Source organism: Lottia gigantea (assembly GCF_000327385.1).
Source record: "Lottia gigantea unplaced genomic scaffold LOTGIsca_246, whole genome shotgun sequence".
NCBI lineage: Eukaryota > Metazoa > Mollusca > Gastropoda > Lottiidae > Lottia > Lottia gigantea.
Genome location: NW_008708732.1, coordinates 69182 through 86818, shown reverse-complemented (window position 1 = coordinate 86818; position 17637 = coordinate 69182). Strand labels below are relative to the sequence as shown.

General features: G+C 31.5%; 2 protein-coding genes across 2 annotated transcripts; one reads left to right on the top strand and one right to left on the bottom strand.

Annotated features, from left to right (window-relative positions):
- Positions 1-5163: 5163 nt before the first annotated feature.
- LOTGIDRAFT_175144 (hypothetical protein) lies at positions 5164-8563 on the top strand (the record flags this gene model as incomplete). The annotated part of the gene is made up of 4 exons (XM_009055495.1): positions 5164-5197; positions 7027-7248; positions 7468-7734; positions 8229-8563. The coding sequence occupies 4 exons, from the start codon at positions 5164-5166 to the stop codon at positions 8561-8563; spliced, it is 858 nt and encodes a 285-aa protein (XP_009053743.1).
- A 2010-nt stretch (positions 8564-10573) lies between these two features.
- LOTGIDRAFT_98629 (hypothetical protein) lies at positions 10574-10939 on the bottom strand (the record flags this gene model as incomplete). Its single annotated transcript, XM_009055494.1, has 1 exon — positions 10574-10939. A coding segment is annotated over one exon (366 nt), but the record flags the coding sequence as incomplete, so codon positions are not given.
- Positions 10940-17637: the final 6698 nt, after the last annotated feature.

Genomic DNA, 17637 nt, shown 5'->3' with positions numbered 1-17637 from the left:
ATTCATTTTTAAAAGTCAGTTTTTTGATGTTCGTTTTGATTAAACCTACCTATGATTTGTTTTTGCTCTTGATCGATTAATTCATATGTCGGAGGTGATGTGGTGTTTACATTAACAACGGTGAATATTTCGTTTGTCCAGTATCCAACCTAACCTTTTTCGAATTTACTTTTATATTTGAAAATACGAACGCGATCTCCAACTTTAAATTTGGGTTTAATATTTAAATATTATTTATTTAAAATTATTAAGGGCAGAAGAAAACTTTATAATATCTGGGTTTTGACTAGCTTCCATTGGAGAAACACCGATGGAAGAATGAATTGTATTATTATATTCCGATACAACAGTGGGTAAAATCTTTAACCATTTTTGAGACTTTAGTTTTGATTTCAGGGTCCTGTTAAATCTTTCTACTACTACAGCTTTTCCCTCGTTATGAGTACTGTAAATTTCAAACCCAAGTGATTTCATATTTTTATTATAAAATTCGCTTCCTTTATCTACCCACAGTTTTTCTGGATGTCGGCCAGATTGTTTCATGATCGTTTCAAAAGCATGTTTGACTGATAAACCTGTTTTGTTTTTCAAAGGAATAACCCAAGCATATCTCGTAATCTACAAATCTATAACTGTTAAGCAATATTTATATCCTCTTACTGTTTTTTTTTTTTAACAGCCATATTGGATAGCCAGTTAGTTCCATGGAAGTATAGGATCAAAAAATATTTCAATCCATGTTATACGTCTCAATTAACTAGATTGACATCATTGGAAAATTCACTGGCTTCAAAAATTTCTTTCGGCATTCCAAAACAAACTACCTGAAAGTATTTATTAATTTTATATAAATTGGCCATGGAGAGACTAAGCCTTTTACTAGCCAGTAACAGAATTAGGCATGGAAATGCAACGTTTTTGAAATTTTTGCTAGATTCAAACGGTACTAAAGGATTTGGTTTCAAATCGTAAAATCCGCCCATCTTCATCACTGCAGACTTTGAAAGAATATGCCTATGGTAATATTGGATATCAGTCACTGACTAGTGCCTGAATACAGTTAGGCATGAATATGACACTTTGAGATTGGGTTTTTAATAATTCTATTGCAAAATCTGTCGAAAGACCATCACTATAGGCCATAAGTCATGAAAGGGAAGCTCATATACGCAAAATTATAGGAACAGAAAACATTTCCATTCTAATTCATGCCTTTCAGTAGGCTTAATTCTTCTCTCTTGGTTTTTATATTGAACAATAGCAACAATTACAATCATTCCAAAAGCTAGTGTTAAAAAAGTTTGCTACACAAAAGATACGACCACTGAAGTAAAACGCAGTGTCAATATGATCAGCGCCATCTGTCTTCAAAATCCTAACCTTCAGATATATGTTGTTGGGCGAGATTCACAGTTGAACATTTGTATTTGGGGATATGCATTAAAAAATGCGCTAAATTTGTATATAAAAATATTTTGGGCAAGAATTTTATTAATGTAAAAATTGAAAGATAGCTTGCCATGCAGGGTAACATATGCCCACTATCAGCAGTCAGAAATGATAACTCTTTAATAATGCTATGCTAATGGTGTTAATTACATGTGATTAATTAACAAAATTGAATATTTAGTATAGCATTCAGAACACTGCTTTTGCAATAAACAACCAAGATTCTCCTTGAGTTTTAGCCCTGCATTTGGTTGTGTTATTGACATAAGATTTAGTTTAGAGAGTATGTTTTAAGACCAAATTGATTCTGACACATACCTGTGTTTGTTTGATAGTATGTTTACTTGTTCGTGATATATTTAACTTGTGAACATGAAAATATACTAGAATTGTTTCAGCCTCAATCACATACATAATGCAATCGAACTCATAATATTATATGTCATTAATCTACTCGACCAAGCCTTCATGACTACAGTAGTTTTTCTATAGCAGATTAATTTTTTGACTGTTCAACCACAATATAATGTGAGCATTTAAAACATTCTAGGCATATTATATACTGAGTATCTTTCCACAAAAATACAAATATGTAATGAATTTATTGCTATCGTAAGTTTACAATTACTTGTTCCACAAAAAAGTCATAAGGTAAGGATTTCACTTAAGATTAAATGAATTTTGCTATGTGTGAAATTTCTATTGTGTGCAGATTCAAAGCAAATTAATGAATAATGACAACTAATTATATTTGAAATAATTTTTTAAAACTCAAATTACTTTTTACAGCACTGTTCTAAGGTGGCAACAGGTCACAATCAATTCTACATCATCCGTCAATCCTAAACTAGTTCCCCATTCCATTTAAAGCTTCACTTAGTTTAGCGATAAGCAAACACAACAGGGTACCAGGTTACTGACATTCCCACAATGAGCTTTTCACTCTATCAATGAAAAAGGTTTCAATTTTTCTGTCCAAAATGGTCGGCAAACACTAATAATATATGTCAGAATTGGAACGCAGAAAAATGCACAAAATTCTGAGATAAATAAATTTTGTAATGTAAATGGTGTTAATTACAACAAAAGTTTGTTATCCATACATGTGTACAGGTCAGGAAAAAAAATCTGGAGATTGAGTGAAGATTCAGGGAATTTTCTCAAAGCGTGTAAAAGGGCTACCGTAAAATTTGTTGTAAAAGTGAAAGTAGAATCTACTGGATGTTGTTATATACCATCTTAATTGGGGGATTAATAATAACGACAACGTAATGAGATTAAGCAATCAAAATACAAGTAGATATTTTGTTGATTTACCGTAGAGAAATCTGACATTGAAAACTATAGGTCCAGTGAAAATTTGGTAAGACAAAAAAAAAAAAAAAATCAGTAGAATTGTGCATTGGTAGATTACACATGTATGGTCTTATCTTACCTAGGTGTATTTTAACTTGTATTTAAAACCAGTACATCCCATTTGTTATATATAACTATTGATCCTTCATTGATCTTCAGAAGCTTGATAGTTGTTGACATTAATATAATATATACACAAAAAACTGTGTCTGATTGATCATAATAAGCCATACAACCAAATTGCTTTTTTGACTTTTATGTGTACACAATATAACTCCTTATCTGGGGCATTCCTCCCTGGTTTCCAAACTAACCAGACACAACTGTCAGAAACCTTGTAACATTTTTCTATTATGATTTTTAAACCTATCATAATAAAAAACTGTCTATATCAGGAGTCAATTAAGAAAATATCATATTGCCCAGATACGATCACAAGTATGCTCTATTTCATTCTTTTCACCTGAGGCTACTGCTTTCAGAAGATGCAATTCAACTTTCAATAATGAACATAATATCAGATTGGAAATGACAACTCTATTATTCTTAAATAACTTTGGATTTACACTGAAATTTCTTGCAACCCCGAGGACAACACAAATTCATTACTCACAAAACTTTTCATACAAGTTAATGATGACAAGACTTGATGAAGATATTAATGAACATATTTACATGCTCATTATAGTAAGCCTGCAAGTGATATTCTTCTTCCAGGTAGATTTTCCACTGTCTATATAGCAATATAAATTGAGTCAATCTGTTAAATATATTTTCATTTGTGAATCTTTTTGACTCTAGTGTAGCCTCGTATACAGTTTTGTGAAACTGTTAGATTTGGGCATGTTCAAATTTGAAATATTCTTTGCAAAATTAGACCATTAACATCAGGTTATGTTGCTGATTCTTTTTCCATGTCAAATCCTTCAACAGAATTCAAAATTTTTTTTGTAGATTTAAGCTAGAAACAAACTTAGACCTAAATTCACATCTTTAAACTAAGAACGACGATGTTTTATTGTCATAGATAATGAAATAGTATAACCATTTTTCATTTTTGTTCCTATAAAAACTTTAAAAAAAATTACTTTGAAAACTGTATGACATTTGAAAAAGGTAGTGTATTTCAGAAATGTGTCATTAGATTAATGTTTATTTAATTCTGGACACATATTGTTTCCATTTTGAAATTTAAAGTTTCTACCACTTTTACTTAATGCTAAATGTTACTTTCCCAGCATGTAATCTAAAAATAAGCTAATTAGAACATAAATTGTAAGATTTAAAAGGAAAGAATTTTGTAAGAACCAAATGACTAAATGAATCAACTGTGAGTATTTTGTTAATTCCAATCTATGGGGACACAGTACAATAATTGTCCAATACTAACTATCTACTACATATTGAAGTCAAACCTTTACACTTCAGTTTTTTTTATTTCAGTAAGCTTATATTTTTCTAATTAAGTTTTAAGTATGATTATTTAAAACCATGTTGAAATCTTCTGTCAGTGGAAGTTTGATCAATCTTAGCATTAGGCCACAAATAGATTTTGAAAGAGAAAATCTATGTGAACTTTAATTAAAGTAAATGAAGTGATTAATTAAAACATTAAGTATTATCAATAATTGAGTACGTACATTTTCAGTTTCTATATTTAGCATATTCTAATTACTACACATAATATTTGAAGTATGTCAAACATAGATAACTGTTATGTGCATAAAGGCATACTTGCTTGATGTGCTATTTCAACAAGCTTCATGAGCTCATAAGCAGAAAATGAAGGCCATTAGCTTTGCCATACCTCTACATGAATTATGTAGTACATATCTGTATATCTGACTACAGTATCAGTTTTAGCTTTGTCGATCAACAATTAATCACCAACACCAATTTTGACAATAAATCAGTTACAGTAGGCATCGTATCACGAATACGGGTTTTGACATGGTCTTATTAACCCGTATTAAACTAAGCCCACTACACTTCAATTTGTGGGCATGGAAATGAGATTGGTGGCATTTAAATCTGACCAATCAGATTGGTAGAACAGAAATGAGGTCATGTAAACAAAACACAACCCGCTTTGCCGCCGCCCATTTTAAGAAATAAGAACACATTCTTGCCTAGTAAATATTCCAAAGTAAGGTTTGATTTTCTGTCGAAAATCTTACTCAATTCTATACCGTACATATTCATCAAAATATATAATGGCACGCTACTTTCCTTTTGTTTAGTATACAAGCGTCATAACAAGATTTACTACCAATACAATAGGGCCAGTCTTGATGGGACAATATTCAGCTATGAATTTTTTGTCACTTGTGTTACCACGGCCCAAAGGAAGTATGACGAATGGGGGTGTGGTTTGGACATGATGTTACAGTAGGTAATTGAGGATGAATACTATCCAAATAATTCTGTAGTTAAAAAATTGCAGCAAACATAGGTAAACGACCCAATACAAGTACAAATCAACATGAAATATCCCTGCCATACAGAAAAACACCTGAAGGGGATTAAATTACCTTAAATTAAACATATAATTAGATTTTCAAACTTAGCCAATGAGTGTACATATTAATCTTTAGACCGACCCAGTGCAACTATTATACAACAGGATCCCTCTATAACCTGATAAATCCATAGCACTTAGCACAGTGAATCCTGATCATGCGACCACCTTTACTTAATCACCTCTAATATGTGACAACAATAAAATCCCCCCTACAACTTTTCAATATAACTAACGACTATTACAAGAGCAGCGACCATGTATTTACACTCACATGTAAGCAAAATGAATCAATTAAGCAACCATTATACTAATCATCATCTCCCTTGTATAAACATCACATGGTTTCACATACTGGTGAGATTTGGAGGGAATATATTTCATTTGTAATTTACTAATCCTAAAAAGATCAATTCAATTGTTAATTAATTTCATCAGTCTAAAATTATAAGATAGCTTGCCAGGCAGGGTAATATACGCCCACTGGCAGTTTTGATTTTGAACCTAAATATTTAGCAGTACAGTAACAATCACCAGTATGAAATATTCAACCTTCAGTCATACACTTCTTTAGAACTCTTTAGGGCGATACTGAATAATATTGAGTATGAGTTATTGCCCTAGTCCTTGAAAACGTGTTCTATCTTTAGCTCGTTAAAACTCTAGAAGACAAATATTCAATCTTCAGCATGGTAATGAATAATAAAAACAAGTTTTGTCAAAATTCCTCAAGAATCATGCCTTCTAGAGTTTTTATGAGCTAAAAATTAAACGAGTTTTCAAGATCAAGGGCAGTAACTCATACTAAATATTTTTCGATTTTTCTGATTTTCAATAGGCTTTATCCATAACAAACACTCAAGCCAAATTTCGTTAAAATCCGTCAAGAATTGTGACTTCTGGAGTGTTTACAAGCTAAAAATTGAATGCGTTATCAAGAATAAGGGCAATAACTTATACTCAATATTTTTAGATTCTTCTGATTTTCAATAGGGTTCTTCCTTGGGTGATAACCAACACTCAAGCCAAATTTCTTTAAAATCCGTCAAGAATTGTCCCTTCTAGAGTGTTTACAAGCTAAAATGTGAACGCGTTTTCAAGAACAAGGGCAATAAGTCATACTAAATATTTTTCAATTTTTCAATACCGTTTATCCATGGGAAATAACCAACATTCATGCTAAGTTTCGTCAAAATCCGTCAAGAATTGTGCCTTCAAGAGTGTTTACGAGCTAAAGATTGAACCCGTTTTCAAGAACAAGGGCAATAACTCATACTAAATATTTTTCTGATTTTCAATAGGGTTTATCCTTGGGCGATTACAAACACTCACACCAAGTTTCGTCAAAATCCATCAAGAATTGTGCCTTCTAGAGTGTTTACAAGCACTCAAATCTTTCTAAACTGTTTTTTGTTGACATTCGGCCTACACCTGGCCTACTCTCCAAGTCAAAACATTTCTGAGACAAAAAACTTATGAATGCGAATTCAGACTAAAATGTTTATGAATTGTATTTGAGAGAACTATACTATATAAAGTTTAATAATGTATTTAGACTGTCCCTTGTAAAAAAGCGAATGAAGTAGAAGTCATGGCTTTTGACGTTTCTGCCATCTTGATTTTTGTTGTTATTTTTTTTTTCATCGATTGTGCACGTCAAATAAAACTTACTATAGCCTAGTTATGTTTCTTAATCTTTCTAGTTCGTACGTTGATAGATGGATGTTGTGTGAGAGCAAGATGTTTCAAGTCAATGAAGAAGAATGATCAACCACATTCTGTGGGCCTAACATTATCAACAAGCCATCATGAAGAAAGTGACAGTACAGGGAGTCAAACGTCAAGTAGTAGGCCTAATGGTGTTGATATTAGAGAGTGTTTGTGTTCCTGTAAAGCTGGAAAGGGCGACTGTAACCATATTTTAGGTAAGTTGGAGAATTTTGAGCTTTCTTGCTTTGCCTTGTCACTGGAATTTTGTCTATATTGAGAGAGATGTTACTTAAAACTAAATATGTTCTGGCAAGTTTTTTCACTGTTGTCACAGAGAAACAATGTTTCATGTTTTATGTCAAAATACAAATATATTATAAATAATATAATTTTATATTCGATTAAATTAAATGTTTTTGAATGTGTATTTACAGGTTTGCTGTATCTTTTACACCATTGCAGTAAATGTGGTTTCAAAACTGTACCAACTGTAACATCAAAAACATCACAGAAACAAACATGGCGTATCCCAGCTAGAACAGATGGAATAACACCAAAAAAGGCACAAGACATTGGTATAAGAAAGATTTGTTCATCAATATCTCTAGATGACACATCAAACAAGGCAACCTCTACTAAACGTCCTCGAATCGAGGGAATTCATTCCACATTTTACAATCAAGTTTCAGTTCCTTTACCATGTACAGAATTTTTAAGTTCATTATCTAATTGTTTAAATGCAACTAACTCTGATGCTCAGATAAGATTGTCTTTCAAACACTAATTTAAATACCTTGCAAATGGTTGATAGTTGATAATGTAGATGCAACTAATATTGTTAAAAATCATCCAGCTGTAACAGATTTTCCTTCATTTCCATGTTCACATTTAAGTTTAAATTTTCCATTGGTCTTAACGCATAGCCAACAAGATGTTTTTCATGGTCTGCAAGTAAATCTCTCAGAATCAAAAGATATTGAGGTAAAAACTACAGATCAAGCTTCAAATAGTATGTGGCACAAATTAAAGTCGAAGCGATTGACATCCTCTATTTTTAAGCGTGTTATTTCTAGACAAGGGGATTTCCTAAAACTTGCCGAGAGTCTTTCTAATGTTAAGAAAATAACCACTGCTGCAATGCGGTATGGCATAGAGCATGAAGGAAAAGCAGCAGCTAAATATGTTTCAATTTCAGGCAACAATGTATATGCAAGTGGATTAGTCATTAATCCAAGCTGTTCTTATCTTGGTTGTTCACCAGATAGAAAGGTATATGATCCAACAGCTAACCCACCCTATGGCCTCCTTGAAATAAAATGTCCCAGCTCTGTTGACTCAATATGTGACATTAAGTGTTTAAAGTTAGACAAGCAAACTTATAAACTACGACAAAGTCATGACTATTTCTTCCAGGTTATGGGCCAAATGGCAATAACTGGGTTAACATGGTGTTTTCATTTAGAAAGAATTTATTATAGTAATGACAAGTGGATTAATATGAAAGATAAATTAGACATATTTTATTTTTAACATTTCTTACCATATGTAAAGCAGAAATACAACAAAAAACATTTTATAATATATTAACGTATATATATAATTTAAAGAGATTGTAAAGAGGTTTTACAAATATTTTATGTGTATCAGGGACACTTTGAACATCAATTTGCACCATTCCAATTTTCCATCAGATGCCTGTGGTTCCTGCAATTCAGTTATAAGTGTTCAACGACATCACTTATCACAAAATATGCTTTATCATATAATGCCCCTCGTGATAAGTGATAAGGAACCATAGAAGTCTGATTGAAAATTGTAATGGTGCAATTTGGTGTTCTCAATGTTTCCAATACACATAAAATACCTTGTTATAAAAAAATATTGAAGTGGTATTTAGCTATTTACAATTCACTATTTACATGTTTATGTTAAAATATTTACATTTCTACTATCACTACACCTTCTGGCGTTTATTGTGTGATAAACTGTTGTTTGCCATGTGACAATAATGCATATATCAATACATCTCAAAACAAAATAATAACTGTCGTTTTGTTTCTGAAAGATTTGTGGCAAATAAAAATAACCGTTCCTATAAAATTATGAAGTTTGTAATATTAGAAATATCCAAATTTTAATATAAATTAAACATTGGTCTCAATAGCAATATTTGTGTGTAAATGCATTTTATCATGTTTCTAACAGACATGAATGACTGATATATTTAGTTTGTCACGTGATGAATTGCATTTGCACACCAATAATGCTGTTGAGGTCAATTCTTAAATGGTAATATACAATACTTATATTTTCATTTTAGAAGTTCTGTATCAAGGATTGCAGACATCCAAATTTAATATTCACAGGCCATGGCACTCAAATTAAAATTTATTTAATAGTCTGTAGTCTCAAAGTCGGAACCTCCAAAATGAAAATAGAATAAATCTATCCCTTAATTACAACCAACAGCCGCAAATTTATAAAACTTTGACAGGTCTATTGTGGAAATATTTTATTTTTTATATATTTATAGTCATTAAAAACATGTAAATAACAAACTGCACTGAAAATCTGCAACAATGAAATATATATGTAATAAATTATTTAAGATTTTAGAAAATTGATACAAACATATATATATAAGTAAAGTATTTAAGTTCTGTTCATTTATTTGAAATAACTTGCTATTAAAGTATGCTAGTCTGCAATGAAATGAAATGTACATTAAAACACAAAGATACATTGAAATTCTACTTCTGAATTTATTACATACATTTCAAAATACATACAGGTAATGTAAAAATGACCTTACATTACCTGTATGTATTTTGAAAGTAGTATGTAATACATTTATGTAATATATTTGTATTTTATTAGTTTCGTTTCAAATGTTTTATTAGCTACTAGTTTTAAACGTAATCACTACAGTAAGGTCTAACACTGTCCTTCTTGACTTTTCATTATGTTCCTTGACCTCTGTTTTAACCAATCAAGCGGCTGCCCTTTCCAGCGACGAGATAATGTGACGCGAACAATAGGTGCATTCCAAGGCGTATAAGACTACTTTCAGTTTGAGTGGACTTAGTCTAATATGCCCCCGAATGCACCTATTGATCGCGTCACATTATCCTGTCGCTGGAAAGGGAAGCCACGTGATTGTTTAAAACAGAGGTCAAGGAACAGAATGAAAAGTCAAGAATGACAGTGTTAGACCTTACTGTAGTGGTTAGGTAAAAAGCTAATAGCTAATAAAACATTTGAAACGAAACTAATAAAATACAAACGAAAGTTGGGTTTAATTTTAATTAGACTGACTATATAATGTATATAAATATATTATAATTTATTAATTTAAAATAACTTGTCATTTCTTACTAGTCAGCTAAAAAAATAAAATGTACATGTAAATATGAATTGTTTTGTGTGTTCATTTATTTAAAATAACTTGTCATGAAAGTTAGCCAACAAGCAACAAACAGTCCAAATTTGGTTTATGGAGCCTGCCAATGTGAGGGCTATAATGTTATCAAAAATATGGTTTTCTTTGCATCTCCTAATAGCTCTTTCATCATGAATTCTTAATCTTGCTATTTGTTGTGTCTCTTTCACCTGCGTCTTTGTTAACTGGTCCATTTGTTTTAAAAAAGGGGGGATGGCAACTTTTGCACCTTTTGCAGTTAACAAATCTTGTATAATAAAACCTTTATCTACCATAACCTCATCTCCAACTTCTAAAAGATTTTTAAAACCAGATTGTTTTGTAATTTCTTTATCAGAAATGGAGCCTGTATATAACGAACTTACAAAAGACATCATACCATTTGGGGTAATGCCTAAAAGTCCTTTCATTGTAGTATTGCTTTTATAATTGGAATACATTTCAGAATTTCTGATTTTTGAATTGGGTGTTTTAATTTTAATTTCTGTACAGTCTAAAATGACTCTTACATTGGGGTATAAAAATTTAAAACAATCAGGCATTAATTTTTGAATAGTTTATTTATCTAGCCAAATAAGTAAAATACTTAACATTACATATAAATAATTAAACCAAGTAACAATTATTCTACTAACAGAACTAGTAGAAATAGAAAATCTAACCCCTAAATCAGTTTCAGAAAACCCCTGTCTCACCCTACATAAAAATAAAAACAATTGATCTATTAGCAATAAACTTTCTAAACGAAATGCAGTTACATTCAGACAAGTTTCCTGTGAGAGCTGTCTTTGGATCCGAGTACACCTAATCATGTTGGCAGCTGTTGGTTGTAATGCCTCAAAGACAGAAATAAAATCATTATACATTCTAAATCCTGTATAAAATAAAATCATATCATTATTTAAACTAAAACGTTCTATACCAAATTGTGTTGAAGTTTGACTTTTAATTCTGTTTTCTAATTCTTTGTTGTGTTGAAGCAATGCATTGAACTTATCATCTAAACTTTGAGGAGGAACAACATAATCGTGGTCAGGAAATGGTTGGGGTGTAAAACATGTTGGGTCTTTACTTCTTAATTTTATGTGCACTTTTAAGAAAGGGTATGCAAACCTTTCATAATCTTATATGTTAATTATACCTGAAAATATTTCCAAAATATGTTATTTACATCTATGTATCTACTTGATCATCCTGAATTTTTTAAAAAATTAAAATTAATTAAAAACAGAGTACATACTTATAGTCAATTAAGCAATCTGAATTAGTTTTGATGTTTGGCTTTATAATGGCTCGTTATTATTAGTTGAAACTTTCAGAATAAGTAAGAGACATATTTTTCTACAATTAGATGTTTATTTTGCTTAAATCCATACAGTAGTTTTCTTACACCTACCAAAAACTTTATGTAAATTCTTTTTCAACAGTTTGGCGTTAAAAAGTTAATGACTGGACTTCTTTAGATAAAACTTTACGATCTATTAAGGAATATATTTTTCTAGATTTTTTGCATTGTTTTTATCAATTTGAGCAAAGTAATTTTTTTGACCTACAAAAAGATAGCTTGCCAAGCAATGTAACATATGCCTGCTGACAGCTGTCAGCAATGATAACATAGTTTTAAGGGACTAAAATACACATAAACTCATTTATTAATATCACATCAAATTAATGTCCATTATTTATGCTCAGTTTTTCTACACTACAATACACTAAATTAGCTAAGTAATATTGCTCTCATTTCTTAACTTTGTAAAGATACTTTATATTCAAGACAAAACCTCAAAAGCAGATTAAAACTGCACCTCTATTGTGTCTACAAGCCAAAATTTATGCATCAAGGGCAATAAATCCAAACGTGTTCAACAGATTAATACCAAACTTGAATTTGACTGAGATCTTATAAATACATATATGCATAACAAGTCTCATCAAGATGGAATTAAAACTGTAGCCTCTATGAAGTCTACAAGCATAATTTGAATAACTCTGGAAACATTCATCTAATTAGTATCTGATCGAGATCTAATCAAAATATAAATCCGTACATATACATACCAAGATCGGATGAAGACTGTAGCCTCTATTGTGCCTACAAGCCACATTTGACACTTTTTACTACGTCAAGGGCAATAACTGCGAAATTGTTTGAGATCTCATAATATATATACATGCGAAGTTTCATCAAGATCAGATATTCACTGCAGCCTCTATTGTGCCTAAATGAAATTTGGCCTGACTGACAGGGGCAACACCAAAATACACCCACAGTTCACTGTGGGCGTAAAAGAATGAAACAGTTGTAAAGCATAATGTCCGATAAGCATCCTTTATCATGTAATGGACTGATTTGTGTTTCAAACTTCTCAATAATGTATGTTGTGAGTTGTTTTGTACTTGTTCCACTGATCTTTGGCTGTAAGCATTCAAGAAACAGAGAAGTTTCCAAAACTGTTAATTGAAAAAAACTAAAAACTAGAACTGTTCCCTTCGCAGTACTGATACAGGGTGTGTTCGACATTGAGGTACATACAAAGGTGAACAAATTGCAATAAATCTCTGCATTTCAGAAATTGAATTGTGGAAAGTTGGTAATGAGCATGTGCACAACAAAAATTTAGAAATGGGTTATACATATACATACCAAGTTTGATGAAATTTGGATAAGAAATAAGAAAGTTGGTAATGCATGGCTGCGCACAACAAAAATTCATTATTTCCATCAAATGTAGAATTTGATGATACACATACATACCAAATTTGATGAAATTTGGATAATAAATCAGAAAGTTGGCAAATTAGGGAGGGGTATACCATTAAGGTGTTTACTTTAGCTCAACTTACAGCATTGAACGGTTCAAACCCTAAAGCTTATTTATTCACCATAACTGGACATAAACTGGGAAGGTCTTTAAAATGAAAATGGAACTGGAATTTTGATTTTAATTAGATTTGACTGGATAATTACAATGATTGCACCATGTTAAGTGCATGGGATTTTGAATTTGCATGTAAGGTATGTATGTTATATATTGTCAGGAAGCTCTCGATGCATACATTACGTTTCTGTAAGAATTGTTGTTCTAATAACATTAATATGGTCGCTGCTAGAGCTCGTTAAAAGAAATTTTCACAATTTTCAATCGCCTATAAAACCGAAAGTTAACGTCAGAAACAAAAAATGAAAATAGTTATTGCCTTAAACTTTCAGCCATGTGAAACTTAAGGTCCTAACAGTTCAAGGTCACAAAATAAAAGGCTTCAAATATTGAACAAATTGAAATTTTTCATTCAGGAGTAAAAAAGAAAGCAAAATCAAAATACAAAATTTGATGTAATAACTATTGTTGCAAAGAGTCTAAAGCCACGATTGGTACGTAAAACATGCAAATTGAATATCAAACGAGGGAGAAATATCAATTTTAAGAAATATTACACTAATCAAAATGGCAGCTTGATTGATGCTTATTTTAATTTGAATAACATTTCTGATGATATGCATATATGTGTTTTTGGGCGTTTTGAAAATTAAAGAGTTGAAAAACTGACTTGGAAAGGCCATTTTTGCAAAAATTAGGATTTTATGCAAAACTTCTGAAAACGCATTTGGGGATGCCAACTTGCAAAAATATAGCAAATCTGCATAATTTAAAGTGCCATAGTATGACGTTACGTTTATGTAATACAATGGAGAAAATCCTATGCAAATCGAGCCGTAAATAAGCACTCCAGTGCTGTCCGTTGTGAGTCATAGTTGCACACATCTGCTCATGTCCGGTTTTGCAAAACTGTGCCGTTATCTGTTTAAAATGTAATGACCACGGAGTATAGGTACGAAAAATACAATACCACATTCCGTTTTATTTGTGTACTCTGTTAAGAAATAAGGATTAACGAAAACAAAGCAGGGTGTTCGATAGAATGCCCTGCAATAACAGTACAGGACGTGTTATGACAATAGGTACATATTGGTAATCTACACCGATTTTAACATTTTGTCTATAACTCCAAATGCAAATAGGCTTCAAGTTTATACATGCTCACTAGAAAAATCTCAGATATTCAGAATTTGATCATAGGCCTACAAGTACATACCAAGTTTGAAGAAATCTGGATATGAAATAAGAAAGTTGGTAATGTGCATGTTCACAACACAAATTTAATATTCAAAATTTATTACGGAATAATGTCAAAACCTGTATTAGGTAGGGATACAATGATAAGATATAAACATTAAAAGTTTCAAGAAAATTGCAACATTTTGTCAACATCCAAATTGCTGATCGGTCATGCGTCAACAAAAGTTGACACATTACCCTACTGGATACAGTTCCTTCTTTTAAGCCAATCGCTTGTTACAAAGGCTTCAGACGACATTTAACGGTAGCAAACATCCTGTTTTTTTTATTTCCGCCAAGAAAATTTACACATTATCATAGAAGGTTTTGGAGATTGTTAAGGGTTTTTGAAGATGTTGCCAAAAAAATTTTGTCTGACGGGAATTTTCAGTCTGAAAAATATGTCATTTTCAAATGAATTTTCTAGGAGGTAAGTGCGTCTACAAGGCAAGGTAACATACAACCACTGGCAGTTGTCAGAGATGATAACTAAATCTTTATTGACCAAAAATATATTAAAGCTCTTCATAATAATACCAAATTTCTCATATTGAAGATCTTCATTATGCATTTATAGTTTAAAAACCCTGAATATCTCATCAATTTAAAGTCAGTTATGCTGAGTTTCTCCACAAAATGGATTTTTAGAAATAAGTAATCATCAAATATAAACGAATAAGAATTCATGAACATAGACAAATTTGAACTTGACTGAGATCTCATCAATATATACATGCATACCAAGTTCCATCAAGATCCGATATAAACTGTAGCCCCTTTCATGTTAACAAGCCAAATTTGGTGCATTTTTATTAAGTCAAGGGCAATAACTAAAAAAAATTTCATTCAAAATAAGCCAAATTCATACTTGACTGAGATCTCATCAATATATGCATACCAAGTTCTATTAAGATCAGACAGACAGACATGTGAAGTATTTGCAGTAAGGTGGCAAGAGAAAAGGAATTTTCCACAATTTTTATCCTGTCAAAGCATCATAGTTTTTTACAACTGAGATCACCATCTTCAAGGAGAGGGAACTATAGTAATTTCTAAATGAATATGTTGAGCAAGGTCAATTGTCTTCTTTCTTTTGTAGGTAAATAAGTAATGAGAAGCACATTTAAAAATTAACACACATTCTTGTTGGATTTGAAAGGAAATGTCTCACACTAAGAGCTGATATTCTTATTGACATAACAAAACATGAATAGGCTAATTAGTAACATCCAGAGCATTAATATATATTACTCACAATTTAAGGATTGTTGATATATATTTTCAGGATAAGCTATACATGAACTAATGAAGGTAAGAATAGTAATTTATTTAAGGTTTTTGATGATTTGGGCATGATGAAATTGATAATGACATTGTGAGAGAAGCATTATTCTGATGACAACTTTTTATGAATAAAACCATGATTTCTACTTGTGATACTGATTACTGTTTCTACTCAGTTACAAATCATAAGACCTCCTCAAGTAAAGCTGTAAAGTACATCTTTGAGTAAATTTTGAGACCATTTAAACAAAGATGATTATAAATACCTGTATAGGAATTGGTAGTAATGTCTGATTAAAAATCGTGATACATGGTAGTTATCATCATTTTTTTCCGAGATAAGATCATCTACATAATTTAATGTTTGAAACAAATGCTTTTTATGATGAGAGATTTATTTGTTTCTTACATTTAAAATTTGTACGAAATTTACAAACTCGACAAGAAAGCCCCCCAATTTGATCCAATTCGCCTATTACTCCTAGGAAGTGGCACCCCTGTTCAACCACTTTTTAAGGTAATTCATGTTCAACCACTTTTTAAGGTAATTCAAACTTGTATTAAACATCGTGTTGATTACTTAAAGTATCGTAATGGCAGTACTATTGAAATATTGCAACAAATTGTCCAACCTAACACCCTCTTGACTGTAGAGCACTGATGGTCTTTCCAGGTGTCTGTAACATGTACCCTAATGTTAATAATGATCAAGTTATCAAAATCACTAAATCACGACTTCTATTTTCTAAGAGCCCTGAAGGCCTATCAAGCAATAGCATCAGTGTTGGTCTACAAAATCTGTTTAACCTGTAATGCCATAGGATTAAAAAAAAACAGAATATTTCTTCCAAATATGGAATATGCTATGGGACCTTGTCATAGGTGTGATATTTCGGATATTTGGATTGCAAGTTTGATCTCAGAGAATCGTGTGTCTCCATGTCTAGTTGAAACTACTGGATGGTCTATTTAAAGAGATGATGGCCGTGATGTTTTGCAACATGGTATCAACAATTTTTATAACTTTCAAACTCACTTGGGCACTCTCCATCAAATCATTAAATGGGATGTCAGATTTGGAAAAGAGGGAGAATATTTAGATCTTTAGCTCAGTATTCAAAATGGGCACATTGAAGTTGGACCCTACAGTAAACCTAACTCCACTCATATTTATTTGCATCCATGTTCTTGCCATGTTCCGTGTGTTTTCAAGAATTATTCTAGAATTAGACAAAATACCTCAAAAGACGAAGACCTCCCAAAATTAATCGAAAAATATACCAAATCATATTACCTATGGTCATGATTATACTAAAGCCAACAAAGGACTTCGTGAAGGGACCCTTTTAAAAAATATTGATTGGCATTCTCCAATGAGTCTCGATTTGATTACACTGATAGAGAAAATTATATAAAGAAATGGTCTAGGAGAAAAAAAAAATTGGTTGCCTAGCAAGATACGCCTACTTTCCTGATACATTTTCAGTATATCAAGGGCAGTCACCTATCTGTATCAAATCATACTAAAAATCTAATTTGTGCAAGATATTGTTGATTTAAACAAACACACATTATTTAATATAATTCTGACATAAACTGTCAACACTGTCACCAACAAATTTTTATGCCCTTTTATTAAGTCAAGGGCAATAACTCAAAAAAGTTCATCGAAAGATCATCTAATTCGAACTTGTTTAAGATCTTATCAATATACATCATCACCAAATTTCACTAAAATCAATTAAAAACTGTAATCTCTATAG